Below are 19,390 nucleotides of genomic sequence, written 5' to 3'. Positions count from 1 at the left end.
ATTGCCGCTGTTTTTTATGTTTATCTTAAGAATTGAAAGAAACACTTCATGGGACATCCGATTTCTGATGTCCTTCTTGATTATTGTTACACTTGAGAACACTTGTTCAGCTTCAGCGTTAGATATGGGTAAGACAAACAACTTCAATGCGCCTGTGGCAAGGTGGACCATAGGATTTGAGCCAGACGGGTCCTTGTAGCCACGTACTTTGATCCAAAACTCCAGAAGGGGTTAGTCTGAAGCGTTGCCAACAAGTTGCTGCAGGTACCTTAGTTCACGTTCGAGCTGGTGTTTCGAGCACCCAAAAACGCCGGTTGGCAGGCCCTGTAAGGATTCCATGGCGCATGTTGAGGATTGATTGGCGCCGTATGGCCCTGAGCTTTCTGAACAGCGAAGTGGCATTTGGCAACCCTTTCTATAGGTCAAAGGCACATAGCTTGATAAAGGTGAAACAGCGCTGCTACATGGCTTGTTTCTCACGTGCACTAAGTTGTGTTCTCTGAAGATGCTCAGAAAAGGTCATGCTTGGTTCAGCATCTTCCAAACTAAAAAAAAAAATGATTCAAAGTTCATAAATCAAAATCGCCGACGCTGCCTTTATGCTGGCGTAACAAAGACGGCTTGATTATCATTGTCAGAAGGCTCTTCAAAAGCCTTTCCAGTTCTTCAAACACGCCAAGCGGGTCGACATCCTGACCTTGGAAAAATCTGTTCACTCTTTTCAAATCTACAAGAATGGGAGCGAGACATGTAAGGTACGTCAGGTTCCTTTCATTCTCATACATGTCCTTCAGGAGCCTCACGTTGTAGTTTCTATCCGAAACTGTGGCGAAGTGAAGTCTCAGGGCTTCGTACTGGCAAACTGTACGGTCGATACATTCTGTGATTGGAAGCCACCATGTTCCCGATAAAGAAAGAATTTTAAGTGGTTCACTTTCTTCATTACCTCCATTGCTCATATGGTAAACATCTCTATGGGCAGCTTGCCTCACACTGCTATGAGCGAAATAATTGTGAGTTTCTCTCACCATGTACAAAATGTTTGAGAGCATCGCATCCATGGCTTTTGCGGCAACAAGGTCGAGGGAATGGCTAATGCACCTTACAAGTGTAAGTTACGAGTTATCATTTTCCGTTATTTTCACAGCGAGTTATGACGGCCACATATTAGGCTCGCACCTTCCATTGCCAGACCTACACAGCTGCTTGAATTGAGACAGTTCTCGTGAAACATGGCCTTTACTGTCTCGTAGATCGACTCCGCTCATCCATCTGAAGTTTATTTCATGTCAAGAAATGCGCTGACGACCTCCTTGACAATATCGCTGTAATAGCGAATTGATATGCATATTAGGTTCTTCAGATATGTCGGTGATTTTATCGACCAAAATGGAAAACGACTTCCTTCTGAGGTCGTGCACCAAAGTTTCTGCGAAACATGGCACAATCACTTTCGTTATTAAAGCAGTACACTTCGTCCGGTGCAACGCATTGTCTTGCCGGAGTTCACCCTTGAGGATACCCGAAAGTTCGTCCATGGAGTTGATTGCCATGTGACAAACCGTGAAAAAAGGATTTTCAAATCACACCACTTCTGCTTCATGTTGGCTGTTAAACGATGGGCGATCGTATCCTTCAGAAGCAGCTGGTTGCCTGGCATAAAAGCATTGCGATGTTTACATGTTTCCGAATGTTTTATCAATTCCATGTAATGGGCCCACACTTTACAGGAGCAGTATTTGCACGTCCCAGGTGCGATCAAATCTGAAACCAAACAGCGCAAATGTAAACAAAGAGGCAGGCACACGGCCTGCAGGGCAATGCGAATCATGCAGAGTGGTGCATCATCCAAAGTTCATTTCCGTTTACCCTAATGCCGGAAGCAGACAAGTCTTGCCTTTTAATTTCGGATCGTCCATCCAGTGCTTGCAGAATGAATGTTTGCTGAGAGGAGGCGTGCTTCGCCAAGGCTACCATGCATGCTCGAAAACGCGCGCCAATAACCTAGCGCTGCGAACAGTGAAAGTGCGCGGTCACCTGAAATAATGCGGTCAAAGGGCGGAGCGCCCTCGAATGTCCGCAAGCTCTTCCCCCAGGCAACACTAGTGGTATGGGCCGAGATGGTGCGTCGCTGCTGACAGTTTTCGCTGCGCCGCCGCCGTCAACACCAACTGATCGGCGTGCCGCCGCCACCAATGTGTTTTCTGGGCGCGCCGATTAAAAATTTTTTTAGTAAACCTGGCTTTCTTTGGCAGTTTATTCTGTCACCAATAAATTATCAGTCCTTTCTTAATTCGGCCCTCTAGTAAATGCATCACAATCGATTTGCCTGCCGGTTACAGTTAAATAACTGGATCAGAAAAAACACCATGCCTGCGCAGAAGGTACAGCACAGTCACAGCGAAAGCTAGAAGAGCGGCCTTTCAGAGCCTTTTCTAAACACTCATGCGTAACTGCGGCAAGCATGCTTGCTTGATACGCACTATGGCATTAATAATAAAAACTTTAGGGTAGTAGGCCGGGGTTCGCTGTGCTATTTTTGTCATGCTTCTGAGAAACGTGGTATCAGCTAAACTAATGCAATATAGCTGCTTATTAGGCCAAGACACTCGCAAAACGCGATCGACCAGATGAAATAAAACACGCCGGATGCCCGTTGGTTCGCTGACCCCCGCAGATATTTACGGGCGGGATGACGCAACATCAAGACAAGAATGTGTTGCTGTAGCCAGCAGTACTTCGTGGGAAATAAGAATTTACTAGTCAGCACGCGCGGCCATGGCATGTTAGGAACTATTAGAAACTAAAGCTGGAACTGTACAAACTCTCAGCAAGTCGAGTTTGTACGCTTCCAGCTTTATTTCATGCCGTGACCACGTTAGTTACCATAGCAACGCCACATGCGATAGATATCCGGTGCCGTTGCCAGGCCAACGGTTATTACTTTACCTGGTGAAATGCACCTTGCAAGCAAGCCGAGAAGTTGTGCCCTAAACCTAACCCCTTCATGAAAAAAATGTAGAGGGGGGGGGGGGGGGTTGTGTTTCGAAAATTTCTTAGTCTTGTTCTAACCCGATGCAGAAACACTGCTTAAGCCACCTTCGCCACAGCGCACGAGTGACCTGCGAAAAAGTATTATAAGATTTGGAAGGGGCTTATAGTAGTAGTCTTTAGACACAGCACAGTTTGTTCAATGACTGATGTGTGTATACACTACATAATTGTTGTGTGCGCACATCCTTCAAGGCTGGTTTCTTCGTTTCTTCAAATGATATGCCAGCAGGTTACTGCCATGAATCTTGTGAAACATATGAAAAAACAGTAGAAAAAACAGCATATCCACAGAGTGAACGATGATTGGTGGGGCGAAGCGTTCCTCAGTCCGTTCGTGCTTTTTTCCACCCATTCGTTTTTGCTTCCGTCCGTCTATGCGTCCATCCCTGCGTCCGTCTATCCGTGTGACCGTCGGTGCATCCGTCTGTTCGTGCACCCCTCCGTGCATCCGTCCGTACGTTCGTTCTTACGTCTGTTTGTCCGTCCGTCCATGCATCTGTTCGTGCATCCGTCTATTTGTATGTCCGTCCATCCGTCCGTCCGTCTATCTAAAGAACACTCCAAGTACAGCCATCTCACATCTTTTCATCATGTATTCATCATACAAGTGCCGCCATCCAGCGGACATGTTAAGGACTGCTTTTTCGGGTATGTGACACCGGTGGCTACCTACACTATCGGAGGATAGACAGACCCACACCCAAAGGAGCTTCGCCCCTAAAAAAAAAGAATGCTGCACATTTGTAGAAGTAATAAACTACATTCAACATGCGGACCGCAGCGAAACGGCGTTCTGATGCGTATTCAATCCCAGCCGCAATAATCGCTATTTGAGAAATGCTAACCAAGTGGTCAAAACGTCCCCGAAAATTAATAATGTACTGTATGCGACTTGAGATAAGTACCCCCCTCGCCCCATTTTTTTCCCCCATTCTCGGTATGCATGCTCAAAAACAAAGCATTTACGAAACGTTTGCCAATTATCTTCTAGTAATCTCGTATGTTATATTCTGCAGTTAGTGATAGAAACTCTGAATTTTAGTTAATTAAAAAAAAAGATGAAGTAAAGAGCTTTTTGAACTTGTTATTTTGGTTTGCTCGCCACCGGTGCCAATGAAAAGGGGCTGTGTGTCGCCGCCAATGATTTTACCCGGCATGCGCCGCTGCCGCCGCCGAGTCAAAACGAGTCCCATGCCCCTGCGGATCGAAGCTGCCTCGACTCACACCTCTAGGCGACACAACGTATTTCAAAGCCTCCGCTTTTGTATACTTCAAGCGCGAAATTTTAGACATCACCAGGGGCAGCGGCGTAACCAGATATTTATAATTTGCTAAAATCAAGAGAATTAAAAGTAGCCAACTAGCCAAGACAATTTTTTTTTGCCGCCACCCATAGAGTTAATATACAGACTCTAGAGGAAAAGCTTCACATAGGGCCCATGCATTAAAACCCATTACCGCTCGGGTGCCATCATGATGGAATGATACTCGGTCTTTGGGTGACGTTCACTCGCAATCGCCACTGCATGCTGCAATTACACCCAGCATTTTCTCTGTTTCGTGGATCTCTGTTACATCACAGTAAGAGACTGTCACACGAAGTCGAGTTTTCGGCGCATGGCAACAAGAAAAACGGACGCTGACTCGCCTGGCGTGCAAGCTAGTCGGCGCAATCGGCGGCATGCCGCTTCGCCACGCTCTCAATGTTACAAGAAAAATGGCGCCATCTACTGAAGTAACCGGCAAATGCTCCTCTCTGCACTCAGTAAGTTGTATAAATGGCCATTGTATCTTCCCTAAAAGTAGTTTATGTATATTTTATATGATTTTCGTTTATTTATAATGCATGAACACAGATGTTTACAATTTGTATTAGGAGAATGTAAGTGTTTCAAAAGTTTAAATTTAGCGCTTCTTCAAAATACTCTGATGGCAACAATGACGACATTTCAAGATGTCAGCGCTTTTGGGGTTATAGTAGAGTGTACTAAAAAGGTTGAATGACACGGCCGCGGCTCAACTTCTAAGGCGGGGCGCACAAAAAGAATAGAGGGAGCTGAGAGTGAAGTGGCTTGGAGGAGCAAAACAGGTTTCGCTGTGGCTCCACGCTCATCGGCTGTGTTTCTGCTGAATTTCGTCAGTGACTGGGGCTGTTCGTGAAAGCCAGCATAGGTGTTCACTGGCCGGCATCTTATAAATATTGTTGCGTACATGCACGAAGACAAAGAAGCGTATACGGTGAGCGCACTTGTCACCCAGAGCGAGAGAAGAAGAAGAGGATCAGGAAGATCTTTAACCAGTCGGCCGCTTCTGAGCTGCCCCTCACGACCTAATAAACGGCCCCTTTCAACGTCTACCAGTCTCTTTCAAACGTAACAGAGTGGTGGAGGAGCTTGGTAAGCGCTTCAACTACGGAACGATCATTGCCACAGCTTCGACGAAGCCGTCGACTTGCTGGTCTCTTACCACCTGCCGTGAGTGACTTCGACATGCCCGAAGAAGCAGGCGTTTCCAGGACGGCACCATCTGGCCCGCTTCCGTACTACCAAGTTCTACCGCCCTTCAGAGGAAAAGCCGAAGAAGATGTTGACACCTGGCTCACCAAGTACAAACGTGTGGGCATGTCCAACGGTTGGGATGCAGCCGCTATGCTGGCCAATGTAGTGTTTTCCCTGACCGACACCGCACTGGTATGGTACGAGAACCACAAGGACGCACTCACGACGTGGGATCTTTTTGTTGAAGAGCTCAGGGCGTGTTTCGGCGACTCGGTTGCTAGAAAGAAGTGGGTTGAGCAAACGCTGTCGCAACGGGCACAGCTACCAGGTGAGACATGCACCCCTTACATAGAAGTGTTAAGGCTGTGCAAGGTGGTCTGTGCTACCATGTCGGAAGAGGACAAAGTTGGGCATCTGCTCAAAGGGATTGCTGAGGACATGTATTATTTTCTAATTGGAAAAGAAAGCCTCAGTTCTGTGTCCGACGTCATTCAGCATTGCCGAACGTTTGAAACGCTCAAGATGCGTAGAATTGCGCCCAAGTTTGGTCGGCTGGCTAACGTTACGACTGTTGCCAGTGTGGTCACGAATCCTGGCCTCGACCTTTTTTCTACCATTCGACAGATTGTTCGTGAGGAACTGTCCCACCGAGAAATCTCATGTTCGACAGCTGACCATCGCGAGTTGTGTCTGCCACGTGAGGCTATGGATGTGCCTCCTTTGACCCCATGGCAACCGACGATGAGCGCAGCAACTGTGGAGTACAGCCCAGCCCCACAGTCAAGGATGACAACCAGATTTCCCGTGTCGCGGTATGACCGACGCTCTCAGCGCATGCCTCCTCGACACCCAACGTCTCAGTACGATGCACCCGACCAGTACATCCGTCACACAAGAGCAAATGATGACGCTCTATTCATCGACAAGCGACCGACGTTTCGACTTCGGCCGGTGTGCTGATTCTGCGGTGTGCCAGGCCACATATCGCGATTTTGCAACTGTCGGGTGACTCCTCGGTATCACCAGCCATCCTTCTTTTCACGACCCTTCGAACAGTCTCATGGTGTCCGGAGGCCGGCCCACATACCACCTGATGACAACTATTGGCCCAGCAACTTCCACAACCACTCCCCGGCATCTGACAGGAGTTTAACGCCCCCACCGCGACCTCATGCTCATCGTTCTCCTTCACCGCTGTGTCGCAAAGCGCCCTCTTCGCTACCGGAAAACTAGCCAGCGCGGCCAATGGGGGTGAGGTCGCTGGAAACGTGCTACTGAGAGAAATACCTCCTGTGTGTATGTTTAAAAACAAAGTGCGTGTTTTGGTGGATCATGTGCCTGTGATGGCCTTGGTGGACACAGGTGCAACGATTTCCGTGATGAGTGCTTCCTTTAAAGACGTGTTAGGGCGGAAAGTTGTTTTTACCTGGGATGAAACTTCGACGTTCTGTGGAGTGAGTGGAGAGCCATTGCGCCCTATTGGTGTGTGTAGTGCTGAGGTATTTTTGGGAGGCCTTATGATAACGACAAAGTTTGCGATTATTCCTCGGTCGACACATGATGTCATTCTCGGCATGGACTTCTTGCGAGAATGTGGTGCCACTGTAGACTGTCGCACGGGGAAAGTCTTTGTGAGTGGCCAGATGCGGTCAGAACTTCTGGAAACTCCAGCGAATGACCAAACTACGCTGTGTGTCTGTGACGATATGTTCATACCTGCATTGTCTGTTGTCCTGTTGTTTGTCACGGTGCGGATTTCGACAGCTTCGATGCGAGCGTAGAACCAATGCACATAAACTGCGTGAAGAAGAGTGTTGGTTCCCCATTGTGTGGTGTCGATTGATGGCGGACGAACTGGCCTATGGACTGTAAACTGTTTCTCTGAGCCCGTGACACTACCCAATGGTTTGAAATTAGCTTCGGTCAGCAAAGAACACGCGACCTTATCAGTGGTCGAGCTCACAGACGTGCCGGAAGAACGTGACGGAACTGGTTGTCACAATTTGGACGGGGCGCTTATGGCAACGATAAATAAGTCGCTTAGCTCAAGCGAGCACCGAACTTTAATGAATGTGCTGTTGAAGCACGTTTCGGTATTTGACTTTGTGCAGAAGGGCAAAGTAATCCCTATCCCCTTGTCTTGAACGCGCCATACCATCAACACTGGTGCGGCAAGTCCGATTCGCCAAAAACCATATCGTCTTTCCCCGTCAGAAAGACAAATTATCAACGACCAAGTGCAGGAAATGATGCAAAAGGGAGTGGTACCAGAGTCAGCCAGTCCGTGGGCAGCACCGGTAATTCTTGTGAAGAAGAAAGAAGGATCTTGGAGATTTTGCATCGACTATCGCTGACTGAATGCCGTGACTAAAAAGGACGTATACCCACTGCCCCGTATAGAAGACGCAATAGACTGCTTACATTCGGCCTCTTATTTTTCTTCGGTAGACTTACGATCCGGTTATTGGCAAATTTCGATGCACCCAGAGGACAAGGAAAAGACTGCCTTTGTAACTCCTGATGGGCTCTTTGAATTCAACGTGATGCCATTTGGACTATGCAATACACCGGCAACGTTCGAGAGGTTTATGGACACCATTCTGCGTGGCTTGAAGTGGAACATCTGCATGTGCTACCTCGACGACGTCATCATCTTTGGCCGCACGTTCAGTGAACACAACTCTAGTCTGGATACTGTTTTGAACTGCATCCGACACGCTGGCCTAATTTTAAACTCGAAGAAATGCCACTTCGGAGACCGCCAGACGCTTGTGCTCGGGCATCTCGTTGACAAGGATGGCATCCGCCCTGACCCCCAGAAGACAGCAGCAGTTGAGGCGTTCAATGCGCCGCATTCCGTCAAGGAGCTTCGTAGTTTCCTGGGGCTTTGTTCATACTTCCGCCGCTTTATTCCGAAGTTTGCCGACGTTGCGTATCCTCTCATATGCCTCTTAAGAAAGGACAATTCCTTTGAGTGGACTCCAGAGTGCGATTCTTCATTCCGTCAATTGAAGTTTTTGCTGACGTCACGACCCGTCCTTCAGCACTTCAGTCCTTCTGCTCCAACAGAGCTTCATACGGATGCTAGCGGCATAGGTATTGAAGTCGTCCTAGTACAACGTTACGGCGACCGCGAACACGTCATCGCATACGCAAGTCGCTCCCTAAGCAGGCCGGAACAAAACTACACTGTTACGGAACAAGCATGCCTGGCGGTATTATTTGCAATTCAGCGGTTTAGGTCTTACCTGTACGGACGCCCATTCACAGTCGTAACGACCACCACTCGTTGTGTTGGCTTGTCAATCTTCGTGACCCTTGTGGCCCCCTTGCGCGCTGTGCACTCCGCTTACAAGAATACAGTTTTACCGTCGCTTACAAGAGTGGTCGTCGACATGCTGACGCGGACTGTCTTTCACGTATGCCACTTAGCACAACAGACTGTGAATCCGATGACCTTGACCAGGTTGTAGCGTCTGTGTCGCCTTTGTTCCCGGACTATTCCAGTTTCAGAGCAGAACAGCGGAAGGACGCTAAGCTAGCGCCACTATTCGCCGCTGCATCTGCTTCCACTAGTGCACGCCGTTTCAGTATGCGTGATGAACTGTTGTTCAAAAGGAACCTCTCCAGCAGTGGCGCGCGTTTCCTTCTAGTGGTCCCGAAAAGCATGCGAACAGTTATTATGAGTGTCATGCACGATGACCCTACATCTGGACAATTAGGTTTGGCGCGAACGCTTCACCGGGCTAAAGAGCGCTTTTATTGGCCTGGTATGCAGAAGTCTGTTGAGAGTTATGTGGCAAGCTGCATGCAATGTCAGCGTCACAAATGTTCATCAACTGGTCCAGCTGGTCTTCTACAGCCGATGCCTACTCCAAGCGCACCTTTCGAACAAGTGGGCATTGACTTTCTGGGCCCCTTCCCAAAATCGGCTAAGGGCAACCGATGGATGATTGTTTGCGTCGACTACCACACACGCTACTGCGAGACGGCAGCTGTCCCCTCCGCAACTGCCAGTGAAGTCTCGTCGTTTTTGTTACAGTACGTCATCCTCCGACATGGCCCACCTCGCCTGATTATCAGTAATCGTGGACGACAATTCACAGCGGATGTCGTGGAGGAGCTACTCCGTTTATGTGAATCCCCCCTACGTCACTCGACACCATACCACCCCCAAACTAATGGGCTGACGGAGCGTACCAACCGCACCATTATCAACATGTTGTCTATGTATGTCTCATGCGACCACAAGAACTGGGATGACGTTCTCCCGTTCATTACTTACGCGTTCAACACCGCGAAGCATGAGATTACAGGCTATAGCCCTTTCTTTTTGCTTTATGCACGTTCGCCCCGGCACACAATCGACACAATATTGCCTTTCTGTGACCACGACAACATCAGTGTCGCCGAGACTCTCTGCCTCGCCGAAGAGGCACGTCGCATAGCTCGACTACGCTCATTGGCATTGCAAGACAAAGCGAAGGCACGCTATGACATTCACCATCGGCCAGTGATTTATCGCCGTGGTGATCTGGTGTGGTTGTGGACTCCGATGCGCAAGCGCGGGTTATGCCAAAAGTTTTTGGCCACTTACGATGGACCTTTTGTGATTGTCGACAGACTTACAGAGGTCAACTATGTAATAGCTCGTCTCACGGTGAGTGGTTGACGAGCTGCCAAAACTCAAGTGGTTCATGTTGCTCGCCTGAAACTGTACACGCCACGACAACTCGACTGACTCGTCCGGCGGCCTTCGTCTGTGCGGAGACGAATGTTGTGTACATGCACTAAGACAAAGAAGCGTATACGGTGAACGCACTTGTCGCCCAGAGGGAGAGAGGAAGAAGAGGATCAGGAGGATCTTTAACCAGTCGGCCGCTTCTGAGCTGCCCCTCACGACCTGTTAAATGGCCCCTTTCAACGTCTACCAGTCTCTTTCAAACGTAACAATATAAAGAAAGAGTGCTCGTGCATGCATGCATGGCAGCATAGGTTATGTGCAGTCGGATGGGACCAAACTGTTCTTGCAAGAGCTGCTTGGGTGTAGCCTTTGCTACGATGCCGTTAACGCAGTTATTTTAAATTGGTTCAACCTCAGTAGTCACCTACGCAAGCTTGCACATTGACTGGATCTTTGAAGTGCGAGTATATTCTCACCTTGGGGAAGGGACAAACTCCTACAAAAGCAGGCACATTATCTTCACTCGACACACTGACCGCTGGGTTCGCCGGGTCCCTCAGATAAACCAAAGCTCGGAAACTTAAACTCATTACATTCTGATTTTATACCTTGGGTAACTGTAGCTACATTAGTCCAGATACATTTGCAATATTCCGTTAATCGTAATGTACGTGCACGACAGTGAAGCTCCAAGTCTTGACCACATCAAAGTTTATGACATACGTTCAGAAGTTTCCTTACTCGGCTTTTGCCCGACATTAAAACCTCCTTCAAAAGCTAAAGAAGAATTCAGTATTTGCTACTTTGTCAGATTTTTGTGCTAATGTCTCCAAACAACATTAACTACTTGGGTTTATTCTACTTTTTAATACACACAGGCGAGACGTCAACTTATTCAAATGATTCTTATGGTGTATGCAGATAAATAAACACACATGTGCAATGTGTATAATTTTGAGCATGATGCAACAATCTTTATTTGAAAGCAGCACTTGTATAACATCAATTAGAGAAATGAATTATGAAAACAAAGATATTACAAGGTAACATCACCACAAAGTATATCATGCAGAAAGGACTGCGGACACAACAGAGATTTGCAAGTCTGGAGCTGAAACAAGGAATATATAAACAAAATTTGGCAGATCCCATGTACCATAGAAATCTATGTTATGTGGTAGAAAGTGACTGTGGTATAACTTTTTTATTAAGCAAAATGTTACGAAAATGCGCTTAAGATACCGACGTATGTTCAACAGTCACAGGATTTATGTCACCAGCGGCTTACATTTGCGTGGATGCCAACAGTAACATAGGCATTACCTTATGTGGTGGTTACGCATTTTTGTTGTAAATAGTTCCCTCCTGGATGTCTGTCTTAATCAGAAGCAATTTCGTCATATGATCTGTGACGATTGCGGACGCATACACGGCACCAGGATACGTAATGAAACATTCGGCACGAAGGAGAGCCTCTTCGGCTTTCTTTACTGTAGTCACAGCTTGCTCAGACACCAGTTTCCCCTTGAGAAAGATCTGTAAGGTGACTTCCTGAGTTGCCCTGAGCCTAAAAAGGACTGCTCTGTCCGAACGCACTGTCCCTGTGTGTGTTTCAGGGCTTCAAGGTGGTGAAGTACGTTGGCGCATTTTGAAGTATTGTTGAAATTGCTTCACATGTGAGCGCCGGGACTTTGCGTGGTATTCAGACTTCTTCCCTGTTAACAACATGGATGTAGTCTTGTAGAATATATCGGTCTTCGAAATGCAGCTCACAAACCGCCTATTGGTCGTCCAATGGCTTCTCGCTGCAATGCAAGTTCTTCTCCTAAAGCTTCTTACGGTCTTCGTTTTTTGGGACGCTAAACGACGACACCGGTGCAGCAGCCTGGAGCAAAGCACTGCCAATGACGATTTTTCGGCATACTGGCAGCGGTACGACGAACACGAAAAATAATGAGCAGCGAAGCCTCCCACTCAGTTGCTACCACAGTTACCATGCATCTGACCGCGCGCGCCTCGGCACTTCCCGAACTACCTCGACCGCAGCGCCCTCGCTTGAATTGTCCGCGTTTGGAGCGTCGTTTGAAAGCATGGCTGCTGGTAGGGGACCGGGCCACTCAACCTTTCTAGTACACTATAGTTATAGCTTTTCCAGCCCAGCTTTTTCTCTAGAGTCTGTATATTAACTCTATGCCGCCAGTGGCCTAAAAAAAGTTAGTCAAATCGGCGCAAAGTAATCAAACTTGGCAACCCTGGTTTGACGGCCATGCGCTTTATTTTTGTGCCGCTGTGCTTGTGTGGCGCTATCAGCAAAGAGTTTTCTCGTGCGTTCAACAGATGGCGCTTTGCTGAAAAGGCGCGACTTTCAAATTTGGATTGACATCATTCGCGCTTGCTTTGCTCGCAAATGTTTAGCATGATTGCAAAACTATATTTGACTTTTATTGTATCGTTATTTTGGGATATGATTCCTTGATTTATCGTTATTTCGATCGTGAACGGCACTGGCTATCATGCCGAAATAAAATTAACAGATACATTACAAAAAAGCTTTTTTTCTTTTTTCAAGGCGAAGGTGGGGGTGAGTTCATTATGAGAGTGGGTTCATTACCAGAGTAAATACGGTATATAATTGCTATTGCAGTAAAACACTGCGTCTGATGGCGGCGCACAAATGTTGCAGGTGCACCACGTGCAGTCGGCGCGATGGGTGCAGTTGCGTTTTGCTTGGCCTTCAAGATAGTGAGCGCACGACGAGTGTCTATGCTGCGCAGGCCCCAGTTTGAAGGCCATGCACTTTGTTTTTGTGGCACTGTGCTTGGGTGGCACTATCAGCAAAGAGTTTTCTCCTGCATTCAAGAGATGGCGCTTTGCCGCAAAAAGGCACGACTTTCCAATTTTTATTGACGTCGTCCACGCTCACACTGCTTGCAAATGTTTAGCATGGTTGCAAAACTATGTTTTGACTTTTATTGCATTGTTATTTTGTGATATAATTCCTTGATTTAATGCTGTTTCGATCGTCATGACACTGGCTATCATACAGAAATAAAAATACCAGATACATTACAAAAAAGTATTTCTTTCTCTTTTTTCAAGGCCAAGGTGGAGGGTCGCTTCATTAGACGAGTGGGTTCATTACGCGAGTAAATACGATGTATTTATTGCACTTTGCTGTGAAGTGGACTTCAGGGAAAAAAATCAAAAGCTTGGTGATTGGACCCAAGTTCAGGAATTTATTGCTGTGGGCAACTTATAGTGTAGGTAATAAAACTAAGTGGATACCAACTGATGTTTGCGCTTTATTTTGAGGTGATATTTGGAACTTTGTCACCTGTTGTTGTACTTTACAATTGTGCTTATACATGTGTTGTGTACTAAAATGTTATTGTTTTAAAGTTGTTTTTGAGAGACCACCTTATTTAATTATTTTGGAAATCTCTCTGATTATTGCCAAAGATGTCTACCATTCTGCACTAAAAAGAAAAAGGGAAAAAAAAGGAGACTTTGAATAGGGGTGAACTCCACTTACTCTTGAAAACGACACCCAAAGGGCGAATGAGTTAGAAATATGTTATTGCAAATAGTGAAAGCTACCAACAAGGCACATGTCATGCTATGAAAACTCTCAAGGTAGCTTTTCTAATTGTAGCACAATAGCAAAGTCACACCCACTAGTCATTGTTGTTCACATCTGATGCATTATAACTTGTTAGAAACTCAGATAATGCAACATTTATGATTTATGCTCAATGGTTGACGAAACCATTGACCTCAACCAGAGATATTAAAAAAAAATGCCCTTTTCAAACTTGGACGCTTTCCGTAAGCCAAATATTTTTCAGCACAATTTAGGACAACAGTAGTCAATGCCATGGAAATAGTCTCAAAAGAAACTGCAAATAGTACCAAAGCCATTAATTAATATCCAAAATTTATTATGAGCAGCTAAATATGTCTACAGCAATAAAACCCTGAACTACAGGTATTTAGGGTGGCTTACCATGTTTTTGATTTTTTTTCTTAATGTTCCTTCTACAGCTAAGTGAAATAAAACAAACACATGATTGTTTGAAAAGGCTCATAATTTTGAACTAAAAAAAAAAGAAATCGTTTCCTCATCTAGTAATGAAAGTGGAATCAGACTTTTGTCTCCAGGCTTTGGAAGACAGTGATGCTTAAATACAAAGAGGCCTGAATGTCAGTTCCTGTTGGTATTTCTAACATGTTGTGAGCATTTGCAAAGGCTGTATCAGCATAATATAGTTTAGCTTGTCTAGCTGCTAAAGATTCGTTCTGACTTGTGATGGCATGTCATCAGTATAGTTTCGAGTGGTTAGTATTGTACAGTCTTATGATTAATAACCATAACAATCCACATACCGAGAAAATGTTGCTCACTTTTTATTCAACATTTTATATGTTTAATGTGTACCTTTTTGTGTATACTGCTTCTTGATATTTTAAATTTTGAGTTTTGTATTTTGGATCTGATGTATTGTTGGCAAACTGTGCATTTTGTATTTTCATTCCCTCTCCTTTAACAAAAAAGATGTTTTTTTGATGGCTTCATAACTAACCCATGGAGGTCTGCTTACTGCCACAAGAGAAAAAATGAGAGAGAGAACTTTTAGATTATGGTTATTCTTTTAAAACATGGCCTTGAACTTAGTTTTTTTCTAGCAAGGACATCAGCATATAAATTGAGACTTAGTAAAGTGTAAGAACACCTAAAATGCACCTGTTTTAAGTATCTGGAAAATATTGCAAACTGTAGTATTTTCAAGTTTGCTGATTCTTTTATATAACTTGCTTTATACTGATACTTTAAGTTGATCTTCTATATAACTTGGAATATTTTATAACTTGCTTCATATGCTTCTTCGTAGGATTTACAAGGCACCCGGTGCAACATATGAGAGTGCTTCCACACGAAAGTTTATTCACGGGCGCACTGAGACTATCCGCTCAGTTTCGAATGAAAGTTTGGCTTTTTGCAAGACATTTGAAAGCAGTCAAGCCAAGCTCTCAGAAAAGGTAGAGAGTCTACGAAAAGCTGTACAGAACCACAAGGACTATACGAATTTGGTAAGAATCTACATGTTTAAAATAACTTGGCAGGCATTGTCTGTATAGCTTGAATGGCTGTATTGCTTGATAATTGTAATTGAACTTTTAAAAGCCCATCACCCAATTTGAGGATGACAAGTGAAGAAGCACAGTGCTTAGAAGCAGTGATGACTGTATCTGCAAATTATAAAGCATCTGCATGGTGCAATACAGTCTGAATTTGAAGCAGAAGTCCACACATTTCCTCTCTGTTGGGCTGCACTTAAATCATGTGTCAAGGTCCCACACGTGGATGGTCCTATGCAAAATGCACTGCAGGCAATGTGTGACCATGGCACATGGCCATAGTCATGTTATGTGGAATGTGTAATGCTGCCTTGTAAAAATAAGTCACGAATAAAAATAGGAAAAAAAAAAACGGAAGCAGAGGTCATCGTGGTCAAGATATGGTCCCTCAGCTCTGATACCTTGGACAACACAGGGTAGGCACACTGCTTGTGGGAGCTAGCCAAGGCAAGGGTGTTTCTCTTTAGTGGAAGAGATGTGTGGTCGTACGATAGAAAAACAATCAACTGAATGAGATATAATGATTCTGCTTGAATGGTTTTTGTTTACTGAGATTCCACTGCACCAAAAGAAAGAAAAGAGTAGCAAAATATTGCCACGCATGTTTATTTATTTATTTATTTATTAATACTGTAACCCTCACTTGAGGGTCTTTACAGGGAGGAATATAAACACAAAACAAAAACAATACACAATGACAAAACAGACATTACGTTTCATGTTGCCGGTAGTACAATTCTAGCGAACACTCAAACTCTTTGACATTTGCACTAGTAACAGCGTACTCTGGAAGTCTATTCCACACTTCTATACTATACGGAAAAAAAGAATTTTTAAAGCCATCCAGACGCGCCTATGGTTCAACCGAGCTCCTCGTTTGGGTGCAGGTTGTATGTAATATACAAAGAATAAAATTTCTTTGTATATTTATTTAGCAAAGTGATTTCACACATGTTTTTAGAAGTCCTTAATAACATCACTTTTTTATCACTCTACATTTCCCTTCCGCAACTTTTATATGCATTCTTCTCTAAATTGCCAAGATTGACATCATGAATGATTAACATTACTTTTTCTAGTTTAGAACCACCACGGATTTAATGACATTCGTTGCTCAGAAAAACATTTGAACCTGATTGCATTAACTCCTCCAGTGTGACAGGGGTACAACTTGCATACAATATGCATGCAATCACAGATTAAACCCCTGCATTCTATGCTAGTACATGTCCTGTCCTATTGCCTGCTTTGCTGTGCGTCATTTCTTGCAGCTCTCCAACAATGACAGGTCCCCTTTGGTACTAGAGTTTGAGCTGTTTGAATGTGTGGTTAGGGCTGGGAACAGTTTGCCATGGCTAAATGAGTATATGAAACAATGTGTAGTGTGCTAACGACATATTCTCATTTTTATGGTTATGAAGTTGACTAAAGTTGCAAATTCTTTTAAAATTATTGCTTAATGTCTAGCATTTTTTTCTATGTTCTTATTCAAGGCTATCAATGGACTTGGTGTGGACCGGCTGTTGCTTGGTTTGAAAATGATTGCCATTGAGAATGAGATTCCCCTGCCTGAACTGTATAAAGATCCAGCATACAGCATCAGCACAGAGTTCAAAATATCATCCAGTCAGGTGAGTTGTTCTGCTAAATTTATGAGCTGCTGCACTCAAATGCCCAGATTTTCATCCAAGAATATGTATTGCTTCAACCAAGTGCTTCATTTTACTTTGTTTTACCAACCTTTATGCTTGACTGGAATATCAGATGCTAGTATGAGAGATCAAAAAGAAGAGGAAAAATACAGAATTTGCTGAAAGAATTACATGGTCATAATTGTCAAAAAGAATGTTTACTTGGGGGCATATATGTGTACATTACAAGCTGTTGAAGGAGAACTTACAATAAATTTACTTATTTCAAGATTTTTGTATCTATGAGTATCTATCGACCCCCTAGTAGTGATTCGTGACTCAAAATTCAACTCATGAACTAATAAATATCAGTTTTATTGATTTATATCACCAGTATCTAGCAGGATTCAAATTGGATGGCAATTAGCCTACCATTTTTAGCCCTGGGAGAGCTTCCTCGCGGTCAGCTCCAGATCACGCCACAGCTGACCACTTCTCCACAAAAAGGAATGATGTGGGGGCTAACGTTCTGCCTGATAGACGTTCAGTCATGCCTTGTCACCAGCATTGCCGTCATCATCATGAAAGCTCTCGACTAGGGTATAAGACGACAGTTCAGATTTAAAAAAAAAAATTTGCGCATAATGGACACCTCCCGAAGTTGGCCGTGATCAGCAGTTTTGTACCGTATTTGCATCAGTTGCAATTGGACGCCCCATTACTTCACTAAAGAAAGAAAAAATAAAATAAAAAACATGGATGATCCTTCTATTCTAAGAATCTGTATAACACGAAAGTCAGACGTGTCTTTACAGATGTAGTTCAGCATCTATTGTACATTGTTTCAGCAACAGCAACGAGTTGCAAAGTCACGTGAAAAACAGCCAGCAGCTCAAAACTTGCAGCGCACACCTTAACAGCAAGCACGCATGAAATCAGCATACACAGGACACTCCATGGACTAACAACTGTCACAGCTCGACACCTAAAGCACGCTACTCAAACAGAAACACACGAAACGAGCACAGAAGTATACACAGGACAAGCTTGAAGAACTGTCACAATTCTTCATCGTGTGTCAGCTGCGCGCTCCTTTCACAAACACGGCCATGGTAGCGAGCGAAGTGACCGCGCTCTGCCGAATTACGAGTCTGATAAGTGCTTGTGTAGGAAAGACCAAGCTCCGTGAAGACGATGACCTTTAGAGCGCACCCAGCGCAAGCCTGTCGCGTCATCTGGCTACTGATAACAAAAATGTGCTAAAGTTTCGAAGCTCTGAAGACCATCAAACAGTGTATTGATGTTAGCAGCCTCGAAAGTGTGCTCTGTTTCAGTGTGGCTTTCCCTTCTAGATGCGTGTGTGTGTTTGCCTGACTTGTGGTGAAGTATGTTGTGCATAGTTAATAATTACTGGGGATTATTTTATGTATAAAAGAAAGTGCCCTTTGTGGCACAGTGGCTAGCGCTGTGTGGTGCGAATCGAGAGGTTGGTTGTTCGAAGCCGTGTGAGAGAATCATTCATTCTCGTTTGTTTCTTTTGCAATCTGTTAGTACGAATTATCCAAGGTTACAGCCATGGTGGAAATACGTCAGCGGAGCCGTGGTGGACCCGGACATAAAACTTTTGTAAAAAAAAAAAAGACCACGGCAGCGCTGCATGGGCTCACCGAGTGAGGAAGAAGGGCGGTTGTCTGGGCGTCGGAGTAATCTTTGCACCGGAGCCAGCGTGGCTCCGACCATGTGCACTTCGCAAGGAATGTGCGATTGCATCCTCATCAAGTGCACTTCGAGTGTTCTGTCGAGAAAACAGCCATGGTTATCGCGTTTGCTTGCTCGTCCACAACCTTGAAAGCTATTCGGCTTTTTGACGCGAGCTTTCACCTTCGCTGTCGCTAGTGGGCTTGCACAAGCTCGGTGGACTTTTGTCGCATTAATTTCCCGGCCGCGAACTTAAACATTGCACGGCCGCTGGATGAAAGAGCGCATGGGTACGGCCCGTCGCGTGCTCCAAAACTGGCGTGACAGGTCTAGTTCTAGAACCGCCGCTGCGGCGCCACCAGGGGGGGACAGTTTTCACGAGCGCCCATTGAATCGCATGCGCAGTGTGCTTGCGGTAGTTACGATTGAGCGCGTGCATCTTTGTGTCACCCGTGAAATCTTCTTTTAATATCCGTATGACGTGTGCTCACCAGGTAATTACCGACCTTGCTTTTAGATACCTGCAGTCCTTGCAAATTTTTGGTATTGCCTTATTCGAGATGGAACCTTGCACACCGATCAGTTTTCGTGGAAGTAAGAAATGTGAGCACATTTTACTCGGATTATATAAGATCATAACTAACAGATTTGGTAGAGCTACACCTTTCCAATGCATCTAAATTCATTAT

The 19,390-nt window shown here is 45.1% G+C and overlaps 1 protein-coding gene across 1 annotated transcript in view; it reads left to right on the top strand.

The window, feature by feature from the left end:
• Positions 1-19,390, top strand: part of LOC119161136 (carnitine O-acetyltransferase) — a 68,455-nt gene that overhangs the window by 44,284 nt on the left and 4,781 nt on the right. The window contains exons 12-13 of the mRNA XM_037413484.2: positions 15,126-15,324; positions 16,866-17,003. Of these exons, the coding sequence (XP_037269381.2) occupies positions 15,126-15,324; positions 16,866-17,003 (337 nt within the window). The remainder of the gene's footprint in view (positions 1-15,125; positions 15,325-16,865; positions 17,004-19,390) is intronic.

This window comes from Rhipicephalus microplus, chromosome X (genome assembly GCF_043290135.1).
Source record: "Rhipicephalus microplus isolate Deutch F79 chromosome X, USDA_Rmic, whole genome shotgun sequence".
NCBI classification, from domain to species: Eukaryota; Metazoa; Arthropoda; class Arachnida; order Ixodida; family Ixodidae; genus Rhipicephalus; species Rhipicephalus microplus.
Note: the sequence above shows the minus strand (reverse complement) of the source record. Positions and strands in the feature narration are given on the sequence as shown.